The following is a 27,660-nucleotide window of genomic DNA, read 5'->3' as shown; positions in this document are numbered from 1 at the left end:
GCAAACGAAGTGAATTTGGTCTATTGGTTGTTACATGGTAATTGCATACTAATATAGACAAATAGGCTACCTACCTGTAAAAATGTATGAGAAAATGCACAGAACTAGTGTTTTCAGAATTCAATTAACCAATGGACTATTTCTCTCATCACACACTGGGTAGTCGACTAGTCTACAAATCACACCTACTTCCAGACAGCGCAGGGTTGGGCGGTCAACCAATGTCCTTGGAAAGCACAACAAAGCACTTGTTCACAGACACAGAACCGTCTCTGCGCGTGGGACGGGACGAAAGAGGGAGCCACCACATCTAAAGCAGGTCACTAATAAAGAGGTTAATTTCGTTGCCCAGTTTATTTCAACCTCTCTGGTCTACATCTTTACGGATACAAAGTAAACTTGCAAAACAACGGTGATTTCGGCACTGCCTTAAGCGCCAACACCCGTCTGTTTTTCCCCTTCTACTTTCAGGTAAGTGAAATGGGCGTTAAGTCGACTTTTAAACCGTTAGGAAGCGAAATAGTAACCTATATAAATGGGTAGACTTCATTTTAACATTTAGTTTGAGGACTTTTCCCACTGATTTGTACACTCTACAGGGGTTCAAAGTCAACAGTTTAGAAGACCTAGTGTTCAATTGACTACATATTGAACACCATGTCTTCTAGACCAGGGTTTCCCAAACGCGGTCCTGGGGCCCCCACTGGGTGCACGTTTTGGTTTTTTGCCCTAGCACTACACAGCTGATTAAAAGCTTGATGATGAGTTGGTTATTTGAATCAGCTGTGTAGAGCTAGGGCAAAAACCAAAACGTACATCCAGGGGGTGTAGGACCTAGTTTGGGAACCCTTGTAGAGTGTACAGTAAGTGGGAAAAGTCCTCAAACTAAATGTTAAAATGAAGTATACCCATTTAAATAGGTTATTATTTCGCTTGTAAATGTTTTAGGCTACGTTTTGAGTATTTTATCATTAAAATATAGGTTTTCTTTTGGTCCATTGTCAACTGTTCTGTTCTCTCACACAAGCTCGCAATTGTGCCTGCTCTGAGAGAGGTGAAGTGTGCTCGTGGGGCTTGAGGGGGGCTCTCACAGGTGGGGCCTGTGGGGGTTTCCATTTGCATTGTTAGTAGCTTTTCTCTGTTATTTCAGTTATTTCAATTGTACATCCTGTATTAGGAAAACATGCCTAGTGGTTGACATGGTTGACTCTTCAAAAAACCTGATCTTATTTCTTACATAAAATCAGATAGCCTATAATGGGAACATCTCAGGCTAAAAAGTTTAAATAAATTGGCTTTATACCCATTTGTGTTCTCTAAGGGCGAAACATTCAGTTATTTAGCCCTGTATTGAGATATTGTGAGAAAGTATTTGCTTGTACTGCTTAATCCTTCATTTCGATTTATTATAGTGCTCCTCTCTGAGTGTTTTGAATAGCGGTGTAACTAGAGTAGCCTACTACTAGCTGTGCCAAAGTGCCCCAGCCTTAGCCTACATTAGGCAGGGGGATAATCGTTTTTGACAGATGTGAGGCATGTGATTCAGGGTTGTAATTCTGTTATCAAGAAGAGATGATTGAGTGTGTGGCTGTCTGCACTGGATGACAGCAGCTCAGTGAGTAGTGGGTGGCTGATCTTTGACCCCAGCTAAACAGCCTCCTCTATCACTGTGGTGTTTGGTTGAAAGACCATTGTCTGTTTCATCGAGGCAACATTTACATGGAGCTCTGAGCTGTAGGCTGCTGTTAAACTGTATTGTATTATTTTATTTTATTTATTTGACCATTTAAAAACACAATACAACCACATGTGGATACAACCAGGGATGGAAATGAAGCTGTTAACAAACACTGTATACCCTCAAAACCTGGTTAAAACGATAATTGTGATATCATGGATGGTCAGTCCTTGCATCCATAGCCCAGTCTATGAATTTGAGAGTGGAAACATTTCTCCAGGCCCATCCCTCTGCTTTTTATCAAAACAGAGGCGGGGAGAGGCTTTGTTATTGTTTCAATTAAGGACTTTAGCTTTAAAGCATTTTGCCCATTTAACCATTTCTAAAGGTTTGCCTTAAAACTCCCAAACATAGGGGTGGGTTTGGCTCTTCTGTCAACATGTCCAGTCAGAGGTGTTTCTTTTGGTGAGGCAGTATCACCACGTACATGCAGAGCAGAGGCCTGGAAAGGTGTGATGGACCCAGGTGTCTAAACTTTACACACTGCAGAGGAAGTTATTTCCAATATGCTGTGATGATGATTGAAGCTACTAGGCAGGCTATTGATAAACAAAGGTGGAACCCCCTTCAGAAGACACCTGATCCTCCTGCCCAAATGTACCCCTCCCTCCCACAGTATCCACACAAGAGAGCTCTTGTTGGATCCTTTCTTTACTGTGGCCAGTTTTTTTTCTTCCTAAATACTATGGCAACCACAATTCCCTCACCTAGAAGTTAGAAGTCTTGACTTTTCCCCTCACCCTCCAAAGACAAGAAGTTAGGGCGCGAGGAAGGGAGGGAGGGGTAAGAGGCGGTGAGGGATGACGGAATGAAGGATATGGAGTGGGGGATGGGATTATGGGAGGAAGGGGGGAGAGGATGAGGGAAAGGTGTCTGCGAAGGAGGCTCTCAGGCAGGCGAGACCCCTGCTGAACTGAGTCATAAAGACAGAGAAGTAATGGCTGTACTGGGTTGAGCCAGGCCTGTCTGTTTTGTTTGTCCTCCATGATGTAAAGCTTTGGGCCGTTCACAGTGTGTCTGTGAGTGTGACTGTAAGGAAACAGGGAGTTCTTCACCCCAGCAGACAGGCAGACAGGCAGGCGGGAAGACAGGCAGGCGGGAAGACAGGCAGGCGGGAAGACAGGCAGGGAGGAAGACAGGCAGGGAGGAAGACAGGCAGGCGGGAAGACAGACAGGCAGGGAGGGAGGAAGACAGGCAGGGAGGGAGGAAGACAGGCAGGGAGGGAGGAAGACAGGAAGACAGGCAGGGAGGGAGGGAGACTGGAAGACAGGCAGGGAGGAAGACTGGAAGACAGGCAGGGAGGGAGGAAGACAGGCAGGGAGGGAGGAAGACAGGCAGGGAGGGAGGAAGACAGGCAGGGAGGGAGGAAGACAGGAAGACAGGCAGGGAGGGAGGAAGACAGGAAGACAGGCAGGGAGGGAGGAAGACAGGCAGGGAGGGAGGAAGACAGGAAGACAGGCAGGGAGGGAGGAAGACTGGAAGACAGGCAGGGAGGGAGGAAGACAGGAAGACAGGCAGGGAGGAAGACAGGAAGACAGGCAGGGAGGGAGGAAGACAGGCAGGGAGGGAGGAAGACAGGCAGGGAGGGAGGAAGACAGGAAGACAGGCAGGGAGGGAGGAAGACAGGCAGGGAGGGAGACTGGAAGACAGACAGGGAGGAAGACTGGAAGACAGGCAGGGAGGGAGGAAGGGAGGCAGGGAGGGAGGAAGACAGGAAGACAGGCAGGGAGGGAGGGAGACTGGAAGACAGGCAGGGAGGAAGACTGGAAGACAGGCAGGGAGGGAGGAAGGGACGGCAGGGAGGGAGGAAGACAGGAAGACAGGCAGGGAGGGAGGGAGACTGGAAGACAGGCAGGGAGGAAGACTGGAAGACAGGCAGGGAGGGAGGAAGACAGGCAGGCAGCCTCCTGATAATGTCTTGTACTACTGTTATCTAATGAATTTAGCCACACACTGTTCTTGCACAGTGCTACAATGTGTCATGATAAATAGATGGAACAATGCAGTCTTTTGATGTCAAAGACTGGCAAGGCCTCCTCAGCATCAGCAATAAAATAAATACTTCACATCTGCACTTCACAAATGTAAACATCTTTAAATATTTGTTCTTCTTTAATTAAATCAGCTTGTTGTGAATTCCAACCTCTTGCCTGTAGACTATTGTAAAATAATGGCCATTGTTAAGTCTGTTTATACTGTGGACTAGCAGTTATGTGTGGCCTAAATTCAAAAGAAAACCAAATTTGGCCGAAGATGGGATATGACGTGTTCAAAGGCAGCAGGACAATATGAGGGATTGAAGGAGTCTCCCACTGCCCATGGGGCCGGGTGAAAAGCAGCATTGTGCTGGGTTGGGCTGCTGTCTGAACTCTGGTTCCTGGTACCAACGTCTCCATGCTGGTTCTGACTTTGCTGGTTCATAGAACTCAAAGCAAAGGTAATCTGTAAAGTCTTTATGTTTGAAATGATGACCTGGTGCACCCCCTCTAAATAACTTAACGTTGGTACTGTTCATAAAAGAGAACAGACATTGGACTGCTGTCTGTAAATGTACAATCAATCATCAAACACATCTGTTTTATAAGTCATACATGTTGGGACCAGTCAATAACGAACATCTAATAGGAATATAATAGCAATGCACTAACATATTTATTTAATTATATTACTGTAAAGCTTGCCAAGTGTAATCATGTAGATACATTATATTAGTGTAAAGCTTGCCAAGTGTAATCATGTAGATACATTATATTAGTGTAAAGCTTGCCAAGTGTAATCATGTAGATACATTATATTAGTGTAAAGCTTGCCAAGTGTAATCATGTAGATACATTATATTAGTGTAAAGCTTGCCAAGTGTAATCATGTAGATTCATTATATTAGTGTAAAGCTTACCAAGTGTAATCATGTAGATTCATTATATTAGTGTAAAGCTTTCCAAGTGTAATCATGTAGATTCATTATATTATGGGTCCTGTGTAGCTCAGTTGGTAGAGCATGGCGTTTGCAACGCCAGGGTTGTGGGTTCATATGAAAAATGTATGCACTCACTAACTGTAAGTCGCTCTGGATAAGAGCGTTTGCTAAATTACTAAAATGTAAAACATGTAAATATTAGTGTAAAGCTTGCCAAATGTAATCATGCAGATTCATTATATTAGTGTAAAGGTTGAGATGAGCAAGGTCAAGTGTAATCCTGTACATTGCCACACCTCATCAAAGCTATGTCTCAGTGCTGTTGTGCTGAGTGTCCACTAGCATATATTTTGTCTCTGTAGGTCCCTGCCATCTTTGAGAGATGTTTGAGAAGCAGCGTTACGACAGCCCTCCCGTCTACAGTCCTCCATACAGCCCGGCCTCCAATGGCTACGGCCCCCCACAAAGCTACCACCCGCCCAGGAGTGAGTTTGACCCCTACCCACCCCCACCGGGCTCCTACTACATGGAAGAGAAGCCCCAACACTTCTACAAGTGGCTCTCTCCTCCTGGCATCGTCAAGGCCATGTTTGGCACCATCATAGTGCTCTGTGTGGGGATCTTTGCCTGTGTGGCCTCCACGCTGGTCTGGGACATGCAGTACGGGATGGGGGGGATGGGCTCCTACGGCGGAGGGATGGGCTATGGCGGTGGTTATGGGGGAATGGGCGGCGGTTATGGCTCCAGCTACGGCTCTGGCTATGGAGGAGGCTATGGAGGAGGCTATGGAGGAGGCTATGGTAACTATGGTAACTCCTACCCGACACCTTACTCGGCCAAAACCACCATGATAGCTATGGCGGCCATCAACTTCTTTGTGGCGCTGGGATTCTTCGTGGCCAGTTTCTCTAAATCGACCACGTTCAGGAGCAGGAAGTTCTTTCTGGTGGTTCTGGTGGTCAGCGTCATCATGGCTGTCATCCAGGGCATCATCACCATTGTGTACATCGTGGGGGTGAACCCAATGGCCCAGAGCTCTCAGAACATGATGTACAACCCCATGCTGTTGATGTGCCAGAACCTGTACGGAAGCAGCTATTCTAATATGGGAGGAGTCGGGGGTTTCGGCATGTATAACCAGTACCTCTATCACTACTGCTACGTGGACCCACAAGAGGTAGACCAACAGTTATACTACCTGTGTAATGTATCATTTGATTGTTGTGTTGTTGGTGCTCTGAAGATGTAGAATTAGTCTATGATTACACGTGTATCCTTAACCCTTATTGAACCCTTATACTATGTATTTTTATCCCTTTAAGCCTTAAATAACAAACTAGTATTTTCAGATCGTTTGCGAAATAACTGACTTACGTAAACTCCTTGATGTTGGATGTGTCTCCTCCAGGGTGTAGCCATGGTGTGTGGGTTCCTGGTTACCGCTGCGTTGGTCGTGGCTGCTTTCTTCTCACACAAAACCAGAGGCAAGATCTGGCGCTACGGCAAGCCCAACATCTACTGGGAACAGCCCCCTGAGACTGGAGGCCTAGTTTCTGAAGGCAGAGATGTGAAGGACTGGGTAAGGAAAACTCATACTGGTATGAATATCATGCTCATACTCTTGATTGATTGATTGATTGATTTTATTTGCCAGTAAAAATAATAATAACATATACACAGTACATATATTGAAAAGATATGACAGGGATATCACAATAAATGTGACGGGGATATCACAATAAATGTGACTGGGATATCACAATAAATGTGACTGTGATATCACAATAAATGTGACGGGGATATCACAATAAATGTGACGGGGATATCACAATAAATGTGACTGGGATTGTGACAGGGATATCACAATAAATGTGACAGGGATATCACAATAAAGTCAGACATACAGTGCATTCGGAAAGTATTCAGACCCCTTGACTTTTTCCACATTTTGTTACGTTACATCCTTATTCCAAAATTGATTAAATTGTTTTTTTCCCCTCATCAATCTACACACAATACCCCATAATGACAAAGAAAAAACATGTTCTTAGAAATGTTAGCAAATATCACATTTGTGTAAGTATTCAGACCCTTTACTCAGTACTTTGTTGAAGCACCTTTGGCAGTGATTACAGCCTTGAGTCTTCTTGGGTATGACGCTACAAAAGTTTGGCACACCTGTATTTGGAGAGTTTCTCCCATTCTTCTCTGCAGATCCTCTCAAGCTCTGTCAGGTTGGATGGGGAGCATCGCTGCACAGCTATTTTCAGGTCTCTCCAGAGATGTATGATCGGGTTCAAATCCGGGCTCTGGCTGGGCCACTCAAGGACATTCAGACTTGTCCCGAAGCCACTCCTGCGTTGTCTTGGCTGTGTGCTTAGGGTCATTGTCCTGTTGGAAGGTGAACCTTTGCCCCAGTCTGAGGCCCTGAGCGCTCTGGAGCAGGTTTTCATCAAGGATCTGTCTGTACGTTGCTCCATTCATCTTTCCCTCGATCCTGACTAGTCTCCCAGTCCCTGCCGCCGAAGAACATCCCCACAGCATGATGCTGCAACTACCATGCTTCACCGTAGGGATGGTGCCAGGTTTCCTCTAGACGTGACGCTTGGCATTCAGGCCAAAGAGTTCAATCTTTGTTTCATCAGATCAGAGAATCTTGATTCTTATGGTCTGAGAGTCCTTTAGGTGCCTTTTGGCAAACTCCAAGCGGGCTGTCATGTGCCTTTTACTGAGGAGTGGCTTCCGTCTGGCCACTCTACCATTAAGGCCTGATTGGTGGAGTGCTGCAGAGATGGTTGTCCTTCTGGAAGGTTCTCCCATCTCCACAGAGGATCTCTGGAGCTCTGTCAGAGTGACCATCAAGTTCTTGGTCACCTCCCTGACCAAGGCCCTTCTCCACCGATTGCTCAGTTTGGCCGGGCGGCCAGATCTAGGAAGAGTCTTGGTGGTTCCAAACTTCTTCCATTTAAGAATGATGGAGGCCACTGTGTTCTTGGGGACCTTCAATGCTGCATAAATGTTTTGGCATCCTTCCCCAGATATGTGCCTCGACACAATCCTGTCTCGGAGCTCTAAGGACAATTCCTTCGACCTCATGGCTTGGTTTTTGCTCTTGACATGCACTGTCAAATGTGTGACCTTATATAGACAGGTGTGTGCCTTTCCAAATCATGTCCAATCAATTGAATTTACCACAGGTGGACTCCAATCAAGTTGTAGAAACATCTCAAGGATGATCAATGGAAACAGGATGCACCTCAGCTCAATTTCGAGTCTCATGGCAAAGGGTCTGAATACTTATGTAAATAAGTTATTTCTGTTTTATCTTTAATAAATGTGCAAATATTCTAAAAACCTGTTTTTGCTCTGTCATAATGGGGTATTGTGTGTAGATTAATGAGATGTTTTATTTATTTAATCCATTTTAGAATAAGGCTGTAATGTAACAAAATGGGGAAAAAGGGAAGGGGTCTGAATACTTTCCGAATGCACTGTATTTCCATTGTGGTTCCTTTTTAGAGTAAAGACAACCGACACTGGTATGAATACACAAAGTATGAGCAGAATGTATGTGTTTTTAGATGCTCCCAGTTTTAATGCAGTAATATTTCATTTACTATGGGTCTTTGTCAGGTTGAACATGATAAGTTACTGTGACTAATCTATCCTCTCTCCCTAATCAGTTATAACACATTAAGAAATGTTAGATTTTTGACAGTTAGAATTGCACAATACCTCAGTCAGTTACAATGTTTTCTTTACCTGAGGTAAATTCAAAATGGGAATCAAAACAGACTTTGGAATGCGAGGTTGCAGTTCCCTGCTTTTACTTTATGAGTTGAAAGTCCACGAGGAGGTTCATCATTTCGTGCTTTTTATGACAGAAAATGTCAAGAGAGTAAAAAAAACATGATACAGTATAATTCCATAGTGGGGGCTTGGTTTAGGTGTGTGTGTGTTTGCACGTATCTGACTGTGCCCCTGTATGTCAAAGGGTATCAGTCAATACGGTGAGTATAGTATTAGCTGTGACACATTGACTGGCCATTGATTGATCTCAACCCAACATCGTCCTCTTGTGCACTTACTCTCATTTCCTGTCTCTCACCTCAACCTCCTCTCAATTACCAGACAACCGAGAATTGTCTGATTGTAAAATGTTGGCCACGCTTAGGAAAAATCAAACTAGTAACCTTTAACCCATGCCCTACTCCAGTTTCACATTTTAAGAGCAGCCTTTTGACTCCTCAGGTTAGTTTTATAGCTGCTAGCTATGGCTACAGTGTTGCCACTCTGCTGAGGGGCTGTTGCTAACAGGCTGGTAGCATGGCTGTTTGTGGAGCTCATAGTTGCTGTTTGTTCAGTCTACCTGGTTTCACTCTGGCTGATCATTAACTAGTATAAACAGGTGGTTTCTAGAGCTCTTATCTAACGCTGCCTGCCTGGCTGGCTGGCTGGGGTTTTAAACGCCAACAACATGCCAGGGTTTCATGTCAACAAAATGCATTGTTACCAGGGTTATTGGTGAACTAGTACTGATCTAGATCGGTGATGTGTTGTTGTTGACAGATTTGTGGCATGTGAACGTAGTCAATGTAAGCAGTCGCAAGTCAATTTCACTTAATCCTAAATTAAATTAGCAAATTATTCGCATTTGAATGGAATTGTAATTTATTTCCTGTCATTGACTGACGGCAAAAGGAATGGGTCCCATCCCTCCTTGTTATGTTGTGTTAGTCCAGCAGGGTTGGGGTAAATTCCATTTAAATTCCAGTCCATTCAGAAAGTAAACCAAATTTTAGTTCAAATTTTCCTCATTTAAGAAGCATTGCAGAGAATTTGAATAAACATTTCAGTATACTTCCTGAATTGACTGGAATTCAACATGTAATCTACCCCAACCCTGTACTTCAGTAATGCTTTTTTACGAGGGGTGTTATCTAGTTGTTTGTTTGTGGTGAGAGTGGTTGTCACAGAGCATACCCACAGATGGCCCTGGACAGAGGTGTGGAGAGGAGAGGAGAGGACAGGACAGGAGAGGACAGGACAGGAGAGGACAGGACAGGACAGGACAGGAGAGGACAGGACAGGACAGGACAGGAGAGGAGAGGACAGGACAGGACAGGAGATGAGAGGAGAGGAGAGGAGAGGACAGGACAGGACAGGAGAGAACAGGACATGTAGTATGTACTACAGTATCTATCAACCCATGCTGTGAGTCACCCCACACTGGTTCAATGACAGTTACTTTGACTCCCTCAGCCCACTGTGCCCAGGGCCCTGTCTCTGTCTGATGACCTCACCCACACTGGCCTCATTCAGCCTGACCAGGCTCCTTTGTCCTCCGACAGATGATGTCACAGGTTCTGCAGATGTAGGGCTGAATAATGTGGTAAAATGTTAGACCAACCTTGACTAGTAGACAACATGATGACGTGCGTTGGTTGACAGTTTATAACAATGTTCAATGCACAGTGCATTACCACAGTTGTCCAAACTAAAGCTTTGCTGTTTGAGTCTGACATCTTGTTTTTTTTTTATGCCCAGTGCAGGCTAGTGTTTCGAAGTGCTTGGCTAATACATTGATTTGGATGAAGACGTCGCCATTGAAACTGGCTTTCAGTATATAGCTAATTGCATTTGTTTCTCTTTAGTATTCTCTGCAAATCCTGCAATTAATATTTAATTGAGTGATACTCATTATAACTCCTTCTGGTGCTGCCTACTTCTTTAAGTCAAGGAATAATGCAGCATTAAAGGTGCAATATGCAGAAATCACTCCGCCATTTCCTGGTTGCTAAAATTTGAATAGTTCACCTAATTTCAGTTTGTGACTAAACAAGCAGTCATTGTGTAAAGAATCATTGTACCATCTAAACCACACGGGAACATAGTAATAACACACATAGAACAGATCTACCCTTACTTAGAGTTGCTTTCAATGAGAATGACAGATCTATAACTCACATTTCTATGTTAATTCGGTCGCCCAAAAAGTTACATATTTCAGCTTTAAACATTACTTAATAGTTACAGTAAGTATTAACAAATGTAGGGAAGGACTTCCAAATAAAGAATTATCAGCTGTAGTCCCGTGTGGCTCAGTTGGTAGAGCATGGCGCTTGCAATGCCAGGGTTGTGGGTTTGATTCCCACGGGGGACCAGTACGAACAAATATGAAAATGTATGCACTCACTACTGTAAGTCGCTCTGGATAAGAGCGTCTGCTAAGTGACTCAACTGTAGATAAAAATAAGGGGTGTGGTTGGTTGCAGCTTATTTACCCTCTACCATGCTCAGCTGTGGGAACATAGCAGCTGGCTCTCCCTCCATCTCTGCCCCATGCCTGCTTTCCCTCTCACCTTCCCTCCCTCTCACCCTCCCTCCCTACCCCAGGTCCTAGGGGCTCAGACATTCCTTCCCTGCTTATTTAGGCAGCTCACGGCCCAGCACCACTCTACTCCATGCAGAGAGGGGCATTGTTGGAATTCCTAGATGACTTGCCTTGTGCTCTTCAAAAGGTGGCCTTCTTCCTGGTTCCTGCAGCTGCGGGGAAGTGCTGCCTGTACCCCACCCAATGATTGTTTCTTTCTATCAGCAGGTCTGCTGTTGTTACAGAGAGCCTGCACTGTGAAGTTAGTAATGCAGTGCACATGTCTTAGGAACGGTAGCCTACTACGTTAGATGATCACACTCACACACTCACACACACACACACACACACACACACACACACACTATAAATTGCGTTTTTAGCGACAGAGATTAAATAATGTGACAGATTGCCTAGGCCTGCAGTGTGTCCCCATACTGAGGCCTTTATTGTGGAGACGACCTTCACACCAACTTTCCACTCACACAGGAAGGACTTGCTGATATAGATGAAGACTTCCTTGTTTACATCCCAGAGGCCTCTCCCTTTGTATTGAGGGAAAGGAAATAGGAGTTTGTCTGTTGCAGGTGTACATGAGACTTTTCTTTGTTTCTACAGAACTCAGTCAAATGTAATCTCACACAGTGTCAATATACACCTCATTTTCAGCAATTAGATTACAAAACTGTCTCTGATATTGATCACCAATATTTACATTTCTCAACAGAATGTTTGTGGAAATGGATGAATAGCGCATACATTATCCCAAAATGGTGTCAGTTTGTCACAGGACTAAAGCATATGTAATAGAGTACCGCAGAATGAGTCATTATACCCATAGAACCTAAAGGTCAAACAGGGAAATGGTTCCAATCGTTTTTCCATCGTTAATTTTTCCCATAGGTTATTTTTGAAACACTTAAAATAAGGGCTGTGTTTCGTGTAGGCTTACCCTGCTGTGATGTTTTGATAACTGTGTAAATCTCTCTAGGACAAGGTGACTTTTATAAATATATTTGCCTGTATTTCCCCCCAAAAATGTAATGCTAATGTGGCTATCATAAGGAACTACAAATGCCATAACGTTCTGGACGAGACTGCCATATCCAGGCAAAGGTAAGAATCTCTGGATTAACTATCTAATGTTAGCTAAATGTAGCAATTAACCTCTACGGGGTCGGTGTCCCGTATACGGGACGGTTGAGCTATCTTGCGCTAATGTGATTAGCAAACTTTCTAGGACATAGACATGTCTTATATGACAGAAAGCTTAAATTCTTGTTAATCGATGTCACGGTCGTCTAGGAGCGAAGGAGACCAAGGCGCAGCGTGTGCAAGAAACATGACTTTATTATCTTAACGTATCTAATTACAAAACAAAAGACGACTCATGAAGTCCACGGTTACACTGACCGAAACGGAACAAAAACCCACAAACACAAGGTGAAAACACACAGTTTAAATATGGCTCCCAATCAGAGATAACGAGCCGACAGCTGACACTCGTTACCTCCGATTGGGAGTCATATGACTAACAAGAACAACCAAAACCAAGCACACCCAAATACCCAACATAACCAAACCAAACCCAACAAAACGAATACACCCTGGCTCAAATACAAAGTCCCGGAGCCAGAGTGTGACATAACCCCTTAAGGTGCGAACTCCGGGCGCACCAGCATAAAGTCTAGGGGAGGGTCTGGGAGGGCGTCTGTCCACGGTGGCGGCTCTGGCACAGGTCGTGGTCCCCACCCCACCATAGTCACTACCCGCTTACGTAGCCTCCTCCCAATGACCACCCTCCAATTTAACCCCACTGGATTAAGGGGCAGCACCGGACTAAGAGGCAGCACCGGACTAAGGGGCAGCACCAGGATAAGGGGCAGCACCAGGATAAGGGGCAGCACCAGGATAAGGGGCAGCACCGGACTAAGGGGCAGCACCGGACTGAATGGCGGATCCTGGCTGGCTGGCTCTGGCGGATCCTGGCTGGCTGGCGGATCCTGGCTGGACGGCTCTGGCGGATCCTGGCTGGACGGCTCATGGCTGGCTGACGGATCTGGCTGCTCATGGCTGGCTGACGGATCTGGCTGCTCATGGCTGGCTGACGGATCTGGCTGCTCATGGCTGGCTGACGGATCTGGCTGCTCATGGCTGGCTGACGGATCTGGCTGCTCATGGCTGGCTGACGGATCTGGCTGCTCGTGGCTGGCTGACGGATCTGGCTGCTCATGGCTGGCTGACGGATCTGGCTGCTCATGGCTGGCGGAAGGCTCTGGCTGATCCTGTCTGGCGGAAGGCTCTGGCTGATCCTGTCTGGCGGAAGGCTCTGGCTGATCCTGTCTGGCGGAAGGCTCTGGCTGATCCTGTCTGGCGGAAGGCTCTGGCTGATCCTGTCTGGCGGAAGGCTCTGGCTGCTCCTGTCTGGCGGAAGGCTTCGGCTGCCCCTGTCTGGCGGAAGGCTCTAGCGGCTCCTGTCTGGCGGAAGGCTCTAGCGGCTTCGGTCTAGCGGACGGCTCTGAAGGCTCATGGCAGACGGGCGGCTTTGCAGGCTCAGTACAGACGGGCGGCTTATGCAGCGCTTGGCAGACGGGCAGTTCAGGCGCCGTTGGGCAGACGGGCAGTTCAGGCGCCGTTGGGCAGACGGGCAGTTCAGGCGCCGTTGGGCAGACGGCAGACTCTGGCCGGCTGAGACGCACTGGTGGCCGGATGCGTGGTGCCGGAACTGGAGGTACCGGGCTGAGGACACGCATCTCAGGGCTAGTGCGGGGAGCAGGAACAGGACGCACAGGACTCTGGGGACACACAGGAGGCTTGGTGCGTGGTGTAGGCACTGGTGGTACTGGGCTGGAGGCGGGGAGGTGGCGCCGGAAATACCGGACCGTGCAGGCTTACTGGCTCCCTTGAGCACTGAGCCTGCCCAACCTTACCTGGTTGTATGCTCCCGTCGCCCGACCAGTACGGGGAGGTGGAATAACCCGCACCGGGCTATGTAGGCGAACCCGGGGACACCATGCGTAAGGCTGGTGCCATGTAAGCCGGCCCGAGGAGACGCACTGGTGGCCGGATGCGTGGGGGCCGGCTTCATGACATCCGGCTCAACGCTCAATCTAGCCCGGCCGATACGTGGAGCTGGAATGTACCGAACCGGGCTATGCACGCGTACAGGAGACACCATGCGCTCTACTGCGTAACACGGTGTCTGCCCGTACTCTCGCTCTCCACGGTAAGTACAGGGAGTAGGCGCAGGTCTCCTACCTGACTTCGCCACCCTCCCTTTAAGCCCCCCCCCAAGAAATTTTTGGGTAGTACTCTCGGGCTTCCAGTCTTGCCTCCGTGCTGCCTCCTCATATCGCCTCCTCTCGGCTTTAGCTGCCTCCAGCTCTTCACGAGGACGGCGATATTCTCCCGGTTGTGCCCAAGGACCCTTTCCATCCAGTATCTCCTCCCATGTCCATGAATCCTTTATAGGCGTCCATGAATCCTGTGTATGTGGGTCCTGTTGCCGCTTGACACGCCGCTTGGTCCTAGATTGGTGGGTTTTTCTGTCACGGTCGTCTAGGAGCGAAGGAGACCAAGGCGCAGCGTGTGCAAGAAACATGACTTTATTATCTTAACGTATCTAATTACAAAACAAAAGACGACTCATGAAGTCCACGGTTACACTGACCGAAACGGAACAAAAACCCACAAACACAAGGTGAAAACACACAGTTTAAATATGGCTCCCAATCAGAGATAACGAGCCGACAGCTGACACTCGTTACCTCCGATTGGGAGTCATATGACTAACAAGAACAACCAAAACCAAGCACACCCAAATACCCAACATAACCAAACCAAACCCAACAAAACGAATACACCCTGGCTCAAATACAAAGTCCCGGAGCCAGAGTGTGACAATCGAACTGCACTGTCCAATTTACAGTAGCTATTACAGTGAAAAAATACCATGCTATTGTTTGAAGAGAGTGCACAACAACAACAAAAATTAGCACGGCAACTGTTTTGATACATTCACCTCTGAAGGTAAATAATGTACTTACATTAAGTAATCTTGCTCTGATTTGTCATCCTGAGGGTCCCAGATATAAAATGTAGCATAGTTTTGTTTGATAAAATCAATTTTTATATTCAAATTTAGGAACTGGGTTCCACAGTTTGAACCCCTGCTGTCTGTGGCTCCACACCCACCCCGCCCGGCAATCTAGATGTGTGAAAGTTAGTGTATAAGTTAATGATCCATCATGTATGACATTCCTGGGAGTGTGTAAACTTACATTTTGTATTTCCATATAATTTTAGTATGTTCTCTATAGTTATGTACTTGAAAATGTATCAATTGACCAATTCAGCACATTTGGGCAGACTTGATACAAAATAGTATTGCAATGCTTCACTAGATCAATCTGAAACTTTGCACACACACTGCTGCCATCTAGTGGCCAAAATCTAAACTGCAATATTATATTGTGGCCTTTCTCTTGCATTTCAAAGATGTAAAACAAATATATGTTTCTTTGTTTGTATTATCTTTTACCAGATCTAATGTGTTATATTCTCCTACATTATTTTCACATTTCCACAAACTTCAAAGTGTTTCCTTTCAAATGGTATCAAGAATATGCATATTCTTGCTTCAGGTCCTGAGCTACAGGCAGTTAGATTTGGGTATGTCATTTTAGGCGAATATTGAAAAAAAGGGTCAGATCCTTAAGAGGTTAATAAATAGGCTACATTTCTTTTAAATTGACAATTCTGTGAACTGTCTTGTTTAAATTGACACACTACCTGTTAGCAAAGGTATCAGCTAGAGATGACATGCAGGAGCTTGCAGGGATTTGTAGTTTTGCATGATGTCTACTTTGATTTTAATTAGCATTTTCGAATCTGAGAGTAAATAGAGCTGAATATATTGATAAAAGTCACCTTGTCCGAGAGAGATTTACATGGTTATCAAAACATCACGCCAGGGTAAACCTACATGAAACACAACCTTTATTTTAAGTGTTTCTAAAATCCCCTAAAATTAATGGTGGAAAAACGATTGGAACCATTTCCCTGTTTGACGTCTAGGTTTTATGGGTATTATGACACCTCCACTGTGGGGCTCTGTAGGGTTCCTTTGTGCTTTTTGCATCTACAACAGAGATGTGACATTTCTGGTTGCATTACATGCGTTCTGGCAGGAGTGTAGTAAATCCTATGAATTATCTTAAATTGCTGTAGTTTATAACTTAGTTTGTAGGAGCAGGTTTGAACATTTTCACATATTTATGACCAATGGTTCTCCTCAATTTCTTCCTTTAGTTCTGTTTCCCATTGTTTCCTTATAGGTTCTGAACCATCAGGTAGAGTTTCAATCAACTGTTGATATAATCTGGCAATCAACTTTTTTGGCATAACAGCTTCTTTCATTATTTCTTTCTATGCTAGATTTCTGAGTTGTAAGAACTTAAAGAAATCGGCCTTGGATAATCCAAATCTTTCTTATAATTAATTGAATGACAGTAGAGATCCATCCTAGTGCACATGTTCAAAATTCATGATGCCACTTTGGAACCAGGACTTAAATGTGTTATGATTAAACACTGGAGGTATACGGATGCCTGGCGATATTGGTTCTTCCCACCTCATGAATTTATGTTCCTTTTTTCCAAATACTAATTGAATTGTCTGTTTTTTCTGCTGCAATGCCTTGGACCCGAAGTAGTGAATATATTTTAGATCATACGGTATTACATTTGTGGCTTCAATAGTCCTCCATGCACAAGGATAGTCTGCTGTCCATTTATTTAAGTGAAAGCAGTTGTGGATCCCAGTAATACATCTTCATATGAGGTAGTCCAAGACCTCCAGCTTCATAGGGTAAGTGTAAAACAGTCAGTTTGACTCTTGAGGTCTTTTACATTCCAATTAAAGTTGGAGAGCAGGCCATTTATTTTATTTAAAAAGATGGATGGAATTTAAACTGGAATAAATACATCAACCTTGGTAATATATTCATTTAGATTATGTTGACCCAACCTAACATAGAAATAGAGAGAGATCTCCATCTCTGAACATCATATTCAAACCTATCTATTAAAGGAGGGTACTTGATTTGATATGCCTCCTCCAGACTGCATGGTATCAGTACACCCAGGTATTTCATAGGTGTCTTTGCCCATTTCCACTTAAATGTACTTTCTAAGCTTGAGAAGTCATGATTATTTCAGTCTTCTCCCAATTAACTTTGAATCCTGATACAGCACCATATGTGTCCAACAGTAGTAAAATAAATGACAGAGAATGTTCTGGTTCAGATAAATAAAGTAAAATGTAATATGCTTACAATGATGTCACATTTTGATCTCCACCAATCTCTATTCCCCAGATTGAGCCACGAGTTCTAATTATTGATGCTAGGGGTTCTGTTGGCTAATGAAAATAAATAGCTAGACAAAGTACATCCCTGTCTTGCAAGCCCTTTCCTTAGCTAACGTAGATGTTCAAATGGAATCAAGGCCAACTGTCATATCATAAACTTTCCTACTGTTTCATGTCATTGCAGTTACGTCAATGATAAGACTGGAGCTGGACAGAGAGAGCTTCCTGCTAACATAGCTAACAGAATAACACTAATGGTCATTTTTTGGGGGGACAGTAACTAAGGGAAATGGGTCTGTGGTGATTGTTGGTAACTTGGCATGGTGTCCTCTTGAACCTGGTAAATCAAGCACGTAATCCAAATTTCACTCAAGACCCGGTCTGGCCAATTATATGCCTGGCCGACTGCTCAGCCAGACTTAAAAGAGTCATTTTTAAAAGTGCCATTCCAGTATCCTTGGAGAACAATAAATGGGGGCAAAGTCAACACAGCTCCCCCTTTTAGCCTCATAGAATCAGGCCTATTAAAGTGAATCACTGTCTAATTCCATGCATGCTCACATAATGCCCTGTAGTAAGAAGGGGCCCAGTCTCGTGTATCCTGATACTATAGGTTGTGGAGAGGAGGCCTAAAGTTGCTCAAGCTTCAAATATTTCTGAAACAAACTCTTTGAATCGAAGTCTCTGCCTGTCCTCTACATTACTTTCAAGGTCCAAGACTAGTATTTCTTTTTATTCCAGGTCTTTACCAGAGAGGATGCTGTGTAACGTTATGGTCATACTAGGAAGTTAGCATGAAAACAGGCTCCTGACCTCTTTGTTTTTTTTGTTTGTCATTGTGCTGCTGACGGAGGCCCCTCTCTGTGCGTGTTTCCTGGCTGCTTTAGGTTAACAATGTGGAGGACGGACAAAGTACAGAGGATGCACCTACCGTGGTGCTGTCAGAGAAGTCCGTCCCCCTCAATGCCTCAGCCAATAGCATCATCTCCTACCCAACCAAGGCTGACAGCAGGGTATACACTGGAGACACTTACAACAACAATGTGTGAGTAAACAGACAAACAACATCGCCTCAGCCCTGTTCCAATGCATCTTTTCTTTTCTCTCTTCATCGGTTATATCCTCCCTTTCCTTGAACATACTCAAATAAAATTATTTATCACATGCGCCGAAATTTCAAACAATCTGTTTTCGCTTTGCTATTATCAGGATTTTTATTTATTTAATCCATTTTAGAATAAGGCTGTGACGTAACAAAACGTGGAAAAAGTCAAGGGGTCTGAATACTTTCCGAAGGCACTGTATGTACATGAAGGCAGGGTAAAGTGACCAAGCATCAGGATAGACAATAATAATAAGAGTAAAATAAAGAACCGAGTAGCAGCAGCATATGTTGAGTGTGTGTATATACAGAGCCTTCAGAAAGGATTCATACCCCTTGACTTATTCCACATTTTGTTATGTTACAGCCTGAATTCATAATGGATTTTTTTACCCATCTACACACAATACCCCATAATGACAAAGTGAAAGAAAACATGTTTTTAGACATTTTAGCAAATGTATTGAAAATGAAATACAGAAATATCTACCGAGCAGTGATGCAGCCAGTCAAGATGCTCTCAATGGTGCAGATGTAGAACTTTTCGAGGGCCCATGCCAAATCTTTTCAGCCTCCTGAGGGGGAAGAGGCGCTGTCGTGCCCTCTTCACGACTGTGCGTGTGTGTGTGGACCATGTTAAATCCTTAGTGATGTGGGCGCCAAGGAACTTGAAGCTCTCGACCCGCTCCACTACAGCCCTGTCGATGTGGATGGGGGCGTGCTCGGCCCTCTTTCTCCTATAGTCCACGATCAGCTCCTTGGTCTTACTGACGTTGAGGGAGAGGCTGTTGTCCTGGCACCACACTGCTAAGTCTCTGACCACCTCCATGTAGGCTGTCTCATGGCCGTCGGTGATCAGACCTACCATCATCGTGTAATCAGCAAACTTGATGTTAATCTTGGAGTCATGCATGTCCATGCAGTCGTGGGTGAACAGGGAGTACAGGAGGGGACTAAGCACACACCCCTGTGGGTCCCCGTGTTGAGGGTCAGCGTGGCGGAGGTGTTGTTGCCTACACTCACCACCTGGGGCCGGGCCGTCAGGAAGTCCAGGATCAAGTTGCAGAGGGAGGTGTTCAGTCCCAGGGTCCCTAGGTTGGTGATGACCTTGGAGGGGACTACGGTGTTGAACACTGAGCTGTAGTCTATGAACAGCATTCTCACATAGTTATATCCCCTCTTGTCCAGGTGGGAGAGGGCAGTATGAAGTGCAATTAAGATTGTGCCATCTGTGGATCTGTTGGGACGGTTTGTGAATTGGAGTGGGTCCAGGGTGTCTGGGATGATGGTGTTGATGTGTGTCATGACCAGTCTTTCAAAGGCTGGTCATGACACAGATATGAGTTGTGAGTGCTACACGGCGATAGTCATTTAGGCAGGTTACCTTGTAATTTTTGGGAACAGGGACAATGGTGGTCAGCTTGAAACATGTTGGGATTAAAGACTGGGACAAGGAGAGATTGAAAATGTCTGTGAAGACACTTGCCAGCAGGTCTGTGCATGCATTGAGAATACGCCCTGGTATTCTGTCTTTCTGCGAGTGTTAACTTGTTTTAAAATTTACTCATATCGCGGAATAGCGAGATCACACAGTCATCTGAAACAACTGGGGCTTTCACGCAAGACTCTGTTGTATTCTTCAAAGTGAGCATAAAAGGCATTTCGCTTGGGAGGTCTGCATCACTAGGCATCTCACTGATGGGTTTCCCTTTGTAATCGGTTATCGTCTGCAAGCCCTGCCACATACGACGAGTGTCGGAGCCGGAGTAATGTAATGTAATGTTGTTTTGCATGTTTGAGGTTGTAGCGGGCTTTCTTGCATACGTCTATGTCTGTGTCCCGTTCCATGAAAGCGGTAGCTTTAGCCCAGCACGGATATTGCCTGTAATCCATGGTTTTTGGTTTGGATGCGTTCGCATAGTCACTGTGGGGACGACGTCGTCTATCCACTTGATGAATCCCGTGACTGATGTGGTAAACTTCTCAATGCTATCAGATGAATCCCGGAACATATCCCAGTCTGTACTAGCGAAACAGTCTTGTAGCCTCGCGTCAGCTCCATTGGACCTCTTCCGTATTTAGAGCATCACTGATACTTCCTGTTGTAGCTTTTGTTTGTAAACAGAAAGTAGGAGAATAGAGTCATGGGAGGACGAGGGAGGGCATTTCTCTGGGTAGAATAAAAGTGGTCTAGAGTTTTAGCACCTCTGGTTGCGCAAGATATGTGTTGGTAGAAGTGAGGTAGAACGGTTTTAAGTCTCCATTTGTTAAAGTATCCTCCTACCAGAAGCACTGCCTCTGAGTAATCGGTTTCTTGTTTGTTTATGGTCCCATACAGTTCCTTGATTACCAAAATGTTTGCTTGTGGAGGGATGTAGACAGCCATGATAATTACGGATTAGAACTCTCTTGGTAGCTATAAGGGTCTGCAGCTTACCATGATCTATTCTATATCAGGTGAGCTAAAGCTCCAGATTTCCTTCACACTGGAAGCAGCGCACCAGTTGTTGTTTATAAAGAGGCACACCCTTCCCCCTTTGGACTTGCTCGAGGCCATCTTCATCCGATCGTGCCGCTGCATGGAGAAACCACTGAGTTCTACGTATATAGAGTCATACAGCCACGTTTCTGCAAGGCACATAATATTGCTGCTTTTTGAAGTCTCTCTGATAGGAGACTCTCGAGTGAAGCTCATCCATCTTATTCTCGTGTGACTGGACATTTGCCAATAGAACGGAAGGGAGTGCCGGTCAATTTTCTCTTTGTCCTAGTCTCGCCAGGATGCCGGCCCATGCAGCCCCGTCTGCTGCGTCTACGCCATGAAACAAAGATCCAGGATGAACTTTCTGTACAAGAAAAGTCAAGATAAACACGAAAAAGTCACTAAAGTCGGTTTGGAACTCGTAGGATGTCTCCCTTCTCCGTCGGCGCCATCTTTCTGTATTCTTTCTTAGAGAATTTAGAACTAAATCTTGCGCAACTATATACAAATAAGAGAATGTACTGTACTTCAGCTTGTAGGCTGTGTGTAACTGAAAGTAAAATGAGGTCGGTTTGAATGGGTTTACAGTAACCTGCACCATTCCTTCCTCCCTTCGTAATCACTGATCTGACGCAATGGGGATGGGTGTGAGACAGGAAGTAGCTTTCACCTATCCGCCAGTGATGTCAGATCATTGATAACTTCCAGGAAGGACAGAAGGAAGGATGCATGTTAAATGTTTAGGTACAGACGCCCTTCTCTGTGAGAGTTACACATGCCAGGTCAAGTGTTTGGTTACGTGCCAGGTCACGTGCCAGGTCAAGTGCTCTTATTTGGTCTTTATTTGCGAAGGGGTTGCACAAGACTTGGTGCTGTGCAGTAAACAATGCCTCCATCAGGCCATATGTCAAACAATAACCTACTTCATGAAGTCCACTGTCTGGGACAGGAGAGTGCTGTATAGCAACCGCCCTCGGAAGTATCACGGAAAGTCAACACACACATCTATAAACTGGCTTTATTGAGAGTTGAGGCTTATAAATAGTTCAAACAGTTATTGGCACAATAATAATGGATGCATGCTTATAAATCATTATAAACCAATCAAATAGACTGTATAAGAAACGTTTTAGCTCTCACCATATATCACTGCAACCCTTATTGATGCTTTGTATGTAATGCTGATAAAACTCATAAAACAGAGGAATGCTAGCCTCAAGACTTCCCTGACCTCGTTGACATAATCTGCTAGTTTGTCATAGGGTGCTCTGCTGTAATATCATAGCTACTTCCATTGAGCCCCTGAGATGAAACCTTAAATCCCTGCTAACTCAACAGTGAACTTGTGTTCCCCTCCTTTAATTAAGGAAATCCGGAGTCTGTCTCTTCCGTTTGTCCAGTGGTTTCAGTGACGTGTGATCAGTTATATTCATGTACACTACCAGTCAAAAGGACACATCTACTCATTCAAGGGTTATTCTTTATTTTTTTACATTGTAGAATAATAGTGAAGACATCAAAACTATGAAATAACACATGGAATCATGTAGTAACCAAAAAAGTGTTAAACAAATCAAAATATATTTTATATTTGAGATTCTTCAAATAGCCACCCTTTGCCTTGATGACAGCTGTGCACACTCTTGGCATTCTCTCAACCAGCTTCATGAGGTAGTCATCTGGAAAGCATTTCAATTAACAGGTGTGCCTCCTTAAAAGTTAATTTGTGGAATTTCTTTCCTTCTTAATACGTTTTAGCCTATCAGTTGTGTTGTGACAAGGTAGGGGGGGTATACAGAAGATAGCCCTATTTGGTAAAAGTCCATATTATGGCAAGAACAGTTCAAATAAGCAAAGAGAAACAACAGTCCATCATTACTTTAAGACATGAAGGTCAGGCAATCCGGAAAATTTCAAGAACTTTGAAAGGTTCTTCAAGTGCAGTCACAAAGACCATCAAGCTGAGGACCGCCACAGGAATGGAAGACCCAGAGTTACCTCTGCTGCAGAGGATAAGTTCATTAGAGTTACCAGCCTCAGAAGTTGCAGCCCAAATAAATGCTTCACAGTGTTCAAGTAACAGAGACATCTCAACATCAACTGTTCAGAGGAGACTGTGTGAATCAGGCCTTCATGGTCGAATTGCTGCAAAGAAGCCACTACTAAAGGACACCAATAATAAGAAGAGACTTGCTTGGGCCAAGAAACACGGTGGAAATTTGTCCTTTGGTCTGGAGTCCAAATTGGAGATTTTTGGTTCCAACCGCCGTGGCTTTGTGAGACGCGGTGTGGGTGAACGGATGATCTCCGCATATGTATTTCCCACCGTAAAGCATGGAGGAGGTGGTGTTATGGTGTGGGGGTGCTTTGCTGGTGACACTGTCTGTGATTTATTTAGAATTCAAGGCACACTTAACCAGCATGGCTACCACAGAATTCTGCAATGATACGCCATCCCATCTGGTTTGGGCTTAGTGGGACTATCATTTGTTTTTCAACAGGACAATGACCCAACACACCTCCAGGCTGTGTAAGGGCTATTTTACCAAGAAGGAGAGTGATGGAGTGCTGCATCAGATGACCTGGCCTCCACAATCCCCCGACCTCAACCCAATTGAGATGGTTTGGGATGAGTCGGACCACAGAGTGAAGGAAAAGCAGCCAACAAGTGCTCAGCATATGTGGGAACTCCTTCAAGACTGTTGGAAAAGCATTCCAGATGAAGCTGGTTGAGAGAATGGCAAGAGTGTGCAAAGTTGTCATCAAGTCAAAGGGTGGCTATTTGAAAAATCTCAAATATAAAATATATTTTGATTTGTTTAACACATTTTTGGTTACTACACGATTCCATAGTTTTGATGTCTTCACTATTATTCGACAATGTAGAAAATAGTAAAAATAAAGGAAAATCCTTGAATGAGTAGGTGTGTCCAAACCTCTGACTGGTAGTGTACATCATTGTTGTTTTTCCCTAGAAGTAGATCAGAAACCATTGGAAGGTCATGGCTGACGTGTTCTTGGTTGTGTGTGACTAGAAACTAAGGTCATAGAAACTAAGGTCAAAACAAAGGTAATTTTTGGTACATAAATCAGAGGTATTCAGGCATTCAGAGTGTTTTTGGTAGATAGAGCAGAGGTATTCAGGTATTCAGAGTGTCTACCATGTTATATTTACATGACACTACTTGTTGAGTTTATATTGAATGTTATTGTTGTGCCTCAGGTATTCGGAGCATCTGGCTAGCCGTCCCTCGGACCAGCCCTCCCAGGGGGCCAGTTCCAGCCCCTCTGAGGAGGCAGGGGGGGTCAGGAAGCCCTCGGCCAAAAGGGGCAAGAGGAGCCGGCGCAACCCTGAGCTGGACGAATCACAGTACGAAACCGAGTACACCACGGGAGGAGAGACTGGCAACGAACTGGACCCAGAGGAGTGGGAGAGGTGAGACACACGCAGGGAGGCAGGCAAGGCGCACACACTCACATGCATGGACGTTCACACACACGCACACGCACACGCACAAATGTATCTACGCATGACTGTATGTCACTTTAGATAAAAGCGTCTGCTAAATGGCATATATTATATAGTATTATAAACTGGGTGGCTCGAGTCCTGAATGCTGATTGGCTGACAGCCATGGTATATGAAAACATTTATTTTTACTGCTCTAATTACATTGGTAACCAGTAGCAATAAGGCACCTTGGGGGTTTGTGATGTATGACCAATATACCACGGCTAAGGGCTGTATCCAGGCTCCGTGTACTTTCCACAGAGGGTTCTACATGGAACCCAAAAGGGTTCTACCAGAAACCAAAAAGCGTTCTACCTGGAACCAAAAAGTGTTCTCCTATGGGGCCAGCTGAAGAACCCCTTTTGGAACCCTTTTTTCTAACAGTGTAGCAGTCTGAGCTGGTCTTGTTCGGTCCAGTAGAGTAGCTAATCTCTCCTGGCATGCCATTCCACATGAGGTTGTAATTGGAAATAACGAGAGAATTGGGCCAAAGGTGTAAGGTGTGGGGGTCAGTGGTGGGTAGGTAGTTAGTGAGAGAGCAGCTGTATTTGGCTGCATCCACCTCCACTCTACCTTTCCTCTCCCTGAGACTGAGAGGGCCCTGGTGAGAGAATTGGGATCTGAAAACCATTGTTTGACTGGTGTAAAACAGAAGGCATGAAGCCCTGGCCTGCTGTGCTGTGTATTACAGGAACACTCAGTTCCCGTAATGGTCGAGAAGTGGCCAAAAAGGAAGCGGAGCTTCTCAGTGAAATATGCTGAGTGTACAGCAAGACAGAAGATGATCCTAATACTGTTGATCATAGTACAATCGAGTTGTATTGATCAAATACACTACATGACGTAAAGTATGAGGACACCTGCTCGTCGAACATCTGATTCCAAAATCATTGGCATTAATATGGAGTTGGTCCCCCCTTTGCTGCTATAACAGCCTCCACTCTTCTGGGAAGGCTTTCCACTAGATGTTGGAACATTGCTGCGGGGACTTACTTCCATTCAGCCACAAGAGCATTAGTGAGGTTGGACACTGATGTTGGGCGATTAGGCCTGGCTCGCAGTCTGCGTTCCAATTCATCCCAAAGGTGTTTGATGGGTTTGAGGTCAGGGCTCTGTGCAGGCCAATCAAGTTCTTCCACACCGATCTCGAAAAAACAATTTCTGTATGGACCTCGCTTTGTGCACTGGGCATTGTCATGCTGAAACAGGAAAGGGCCTTCCCCAAACTGTTGCCACAAAGTTGGAAGCACAGAATCTTCTAGAATGTCAATGTATGCTGTAGCGTTAAAATGTCCCTTCACTGGAAATAAAGGGCCTAGCCTGAACCATGAAAAACAGCCCCAGACCATTATTCCTCCTCCACCAAACTTTACAGTTGGCACTATGTATTGGGGCAGGTAGCGTTCTCCTGGCATCCGCCAAACCCAGATTTGTCTGTCGGACTGCCAGATGGTGAAGGGTGATTCATCACTCCAGAGAACGCGTTTCCACTGCTCTAGAGTCCAATGGCGTCGAGCTTTACACCACTCCAGCCGACGCTTGGCATTGTAGTGAGTGTTGCAACCGATGACAGATGATTTTTACACGCTATACGCTTCAGCACTCGGCGGTCCCGTTCCATGAGCTTGTGTGGCCTACCACTTCGCGGCTGAGCCGTTGTTGCTCCTAGACGTTTCCACTTCACAATAACAGCACTTACAGTTGACCGGGGCAGCTCTAGCAGGGCAGAAATTTGACGAACTGGCTTGCTGGAAAGGTCGCATCCTATGACAGTGACACGTTAAAAGTTACTGAGCTCTTCAGGAAGGCCATTCTACTGTCAATGTTTAACTATGGAGATTGCATGGCTGTGTGCTTGATTTTATACACCTGTCAGCAATGGGTGTGACTGAAATAGCCGAATCCCCTAATTTGAAGGGGTGTCCACATACTTTTGTATATATAGTGTATGTGTTAACAATGTCTAACAATATTCTCTTACCTCGTCTCTCTCCCCTCAGCGTCTACCCAGAGATAATGTCAGACGGCCAGCGTCAGGAGTACAAGAGGGAGTTTGATGCCGACCTGAGGGAGTACAAACACCTGTGTGCTGAGATGGACGACATCAGTGACCAGATGAACAAACTCAGCAGGCAGCTGGACACACTGGACGAGACCTCCGCCCAGTACCAGGTGAGACACCAGAGGGAGACCAGTGGAGGCTTGTGTCAATGTAGTATTTTTTAAATATAAATCTTTAAGTATTGTTATTATTTTTGAGAGTACAGCGGGAAATGTGGAGAGGGAAATGGGGAGACCTAGTCAGTTGTACAACTGAATTGATTCAACTGAAATGTGTCTTCCGGATTTAACCCAACCCCTCTGAATCAGAGAGGTGCGGAGGGCTGCCTTAATCCACGTCTTCGGCGCCCGATGGAGACAGATAGTAGGGTCATAGACAGAGGGTGGCCGAGACGGGGCATATGTGGTCCGGATGGTGGAGGCTGGTGTCAATTTAAATGGGAGGACAGGCTCAATACTATGAGCTGTCCTTCCTTCACCAGCCTCCACTGAGATCCGCATGCAGAACCAGGGAGAAATACTTCTTACTTTCCATATTCTTAACTTCAGGTTGTGGCAGAGGAATATAATCGACTGAAAGACGTTAAGAGGGTGAGCAGACCTTTCTAGCAAATCACATACATTGTAATGATTGAACATTTATCACCCCATAATAGAGACGATGAAACAATGTATGTGTTTTCTCTCTTTTCCTCTCCAGACACCAGACTACCAGGCTAAGAAGTTGGAGTGTCGCAGGCTGAGACACAAACTGTTCCATATCAAACGTGTGGTCAAGGCCTACGACAAGAGCCTTTCTTAAAGGCACGCTCTCCCTCCAACCCAATCCACCCCCTCCTCTGTTGTCATGACAACACAACACTCCTGGACTAAGACTATGCAGAACACTGAGATTACGTAGAACGTTGAAAACCAAAGCTGCCTTCTTGGCACGCACACACACACACTGTGAACACACACACATCCACATCCCTGCATGCACACATGCTCATACACACACATTCATCCATCAATAAAAAGGACGAATAACAGATCCACACACACACACCCGCACACCCACAAAAACACTCACACACATGCACACACACACACACCCACACACACAA

At 45.2% G+C, this 27,660-nt stretch overlaps 1 protein-coding gene across 1 annotated transcript; it reads left to right on the top strand.

The window, feature by feature from the left end:
• The first annotated feature begins 198 nt into the window (after window positions 1-198).
• LOC121534106 (occludin) lies at window positions 199-27,660 on the top strand. Its single transcript, XM_041840567.2, has 8 exons — window positions 199-471; window positions 5,019-5,833; window positions 6,065-6,235; window positions 18,286-18,443; window positions 24,206-24,418; window positions 26,494-26,665; window positions 27,104-27,145; window positions 27,255-27,660. The coding sequence occupies exons 2-8, from the start codon at window positions 5,039-5,041 to the stop codon at window positions 27,354-27,356; spliced, it is 1,653 nt and encodes a 550-aa protein (XP_041696501.1). The 5' UTR covers window positions 199-471; window positions 5,019-5,038; the 3' UTR covers window positions 27,357-27,660.

This window comes from Coregonus clupeaformis, chromosome 20 (genome assembly GCF_020615455.1).
Source record: "Coregonus clupeaformis isolate EN_2021a chromosome 20, ASM2061545v1, whole genome shotgun sequence".
NCBI lineage: Eukaryota > Metazoa > Chordata > Actinopteri > Salmoniformes > Salmonidae > Coregonus > Coregonus clupeaformis.
Note: the sequence above shows the minus strand (reverse complement) of the source record. Positions and strands in the feature narration are given on the sequence as shown.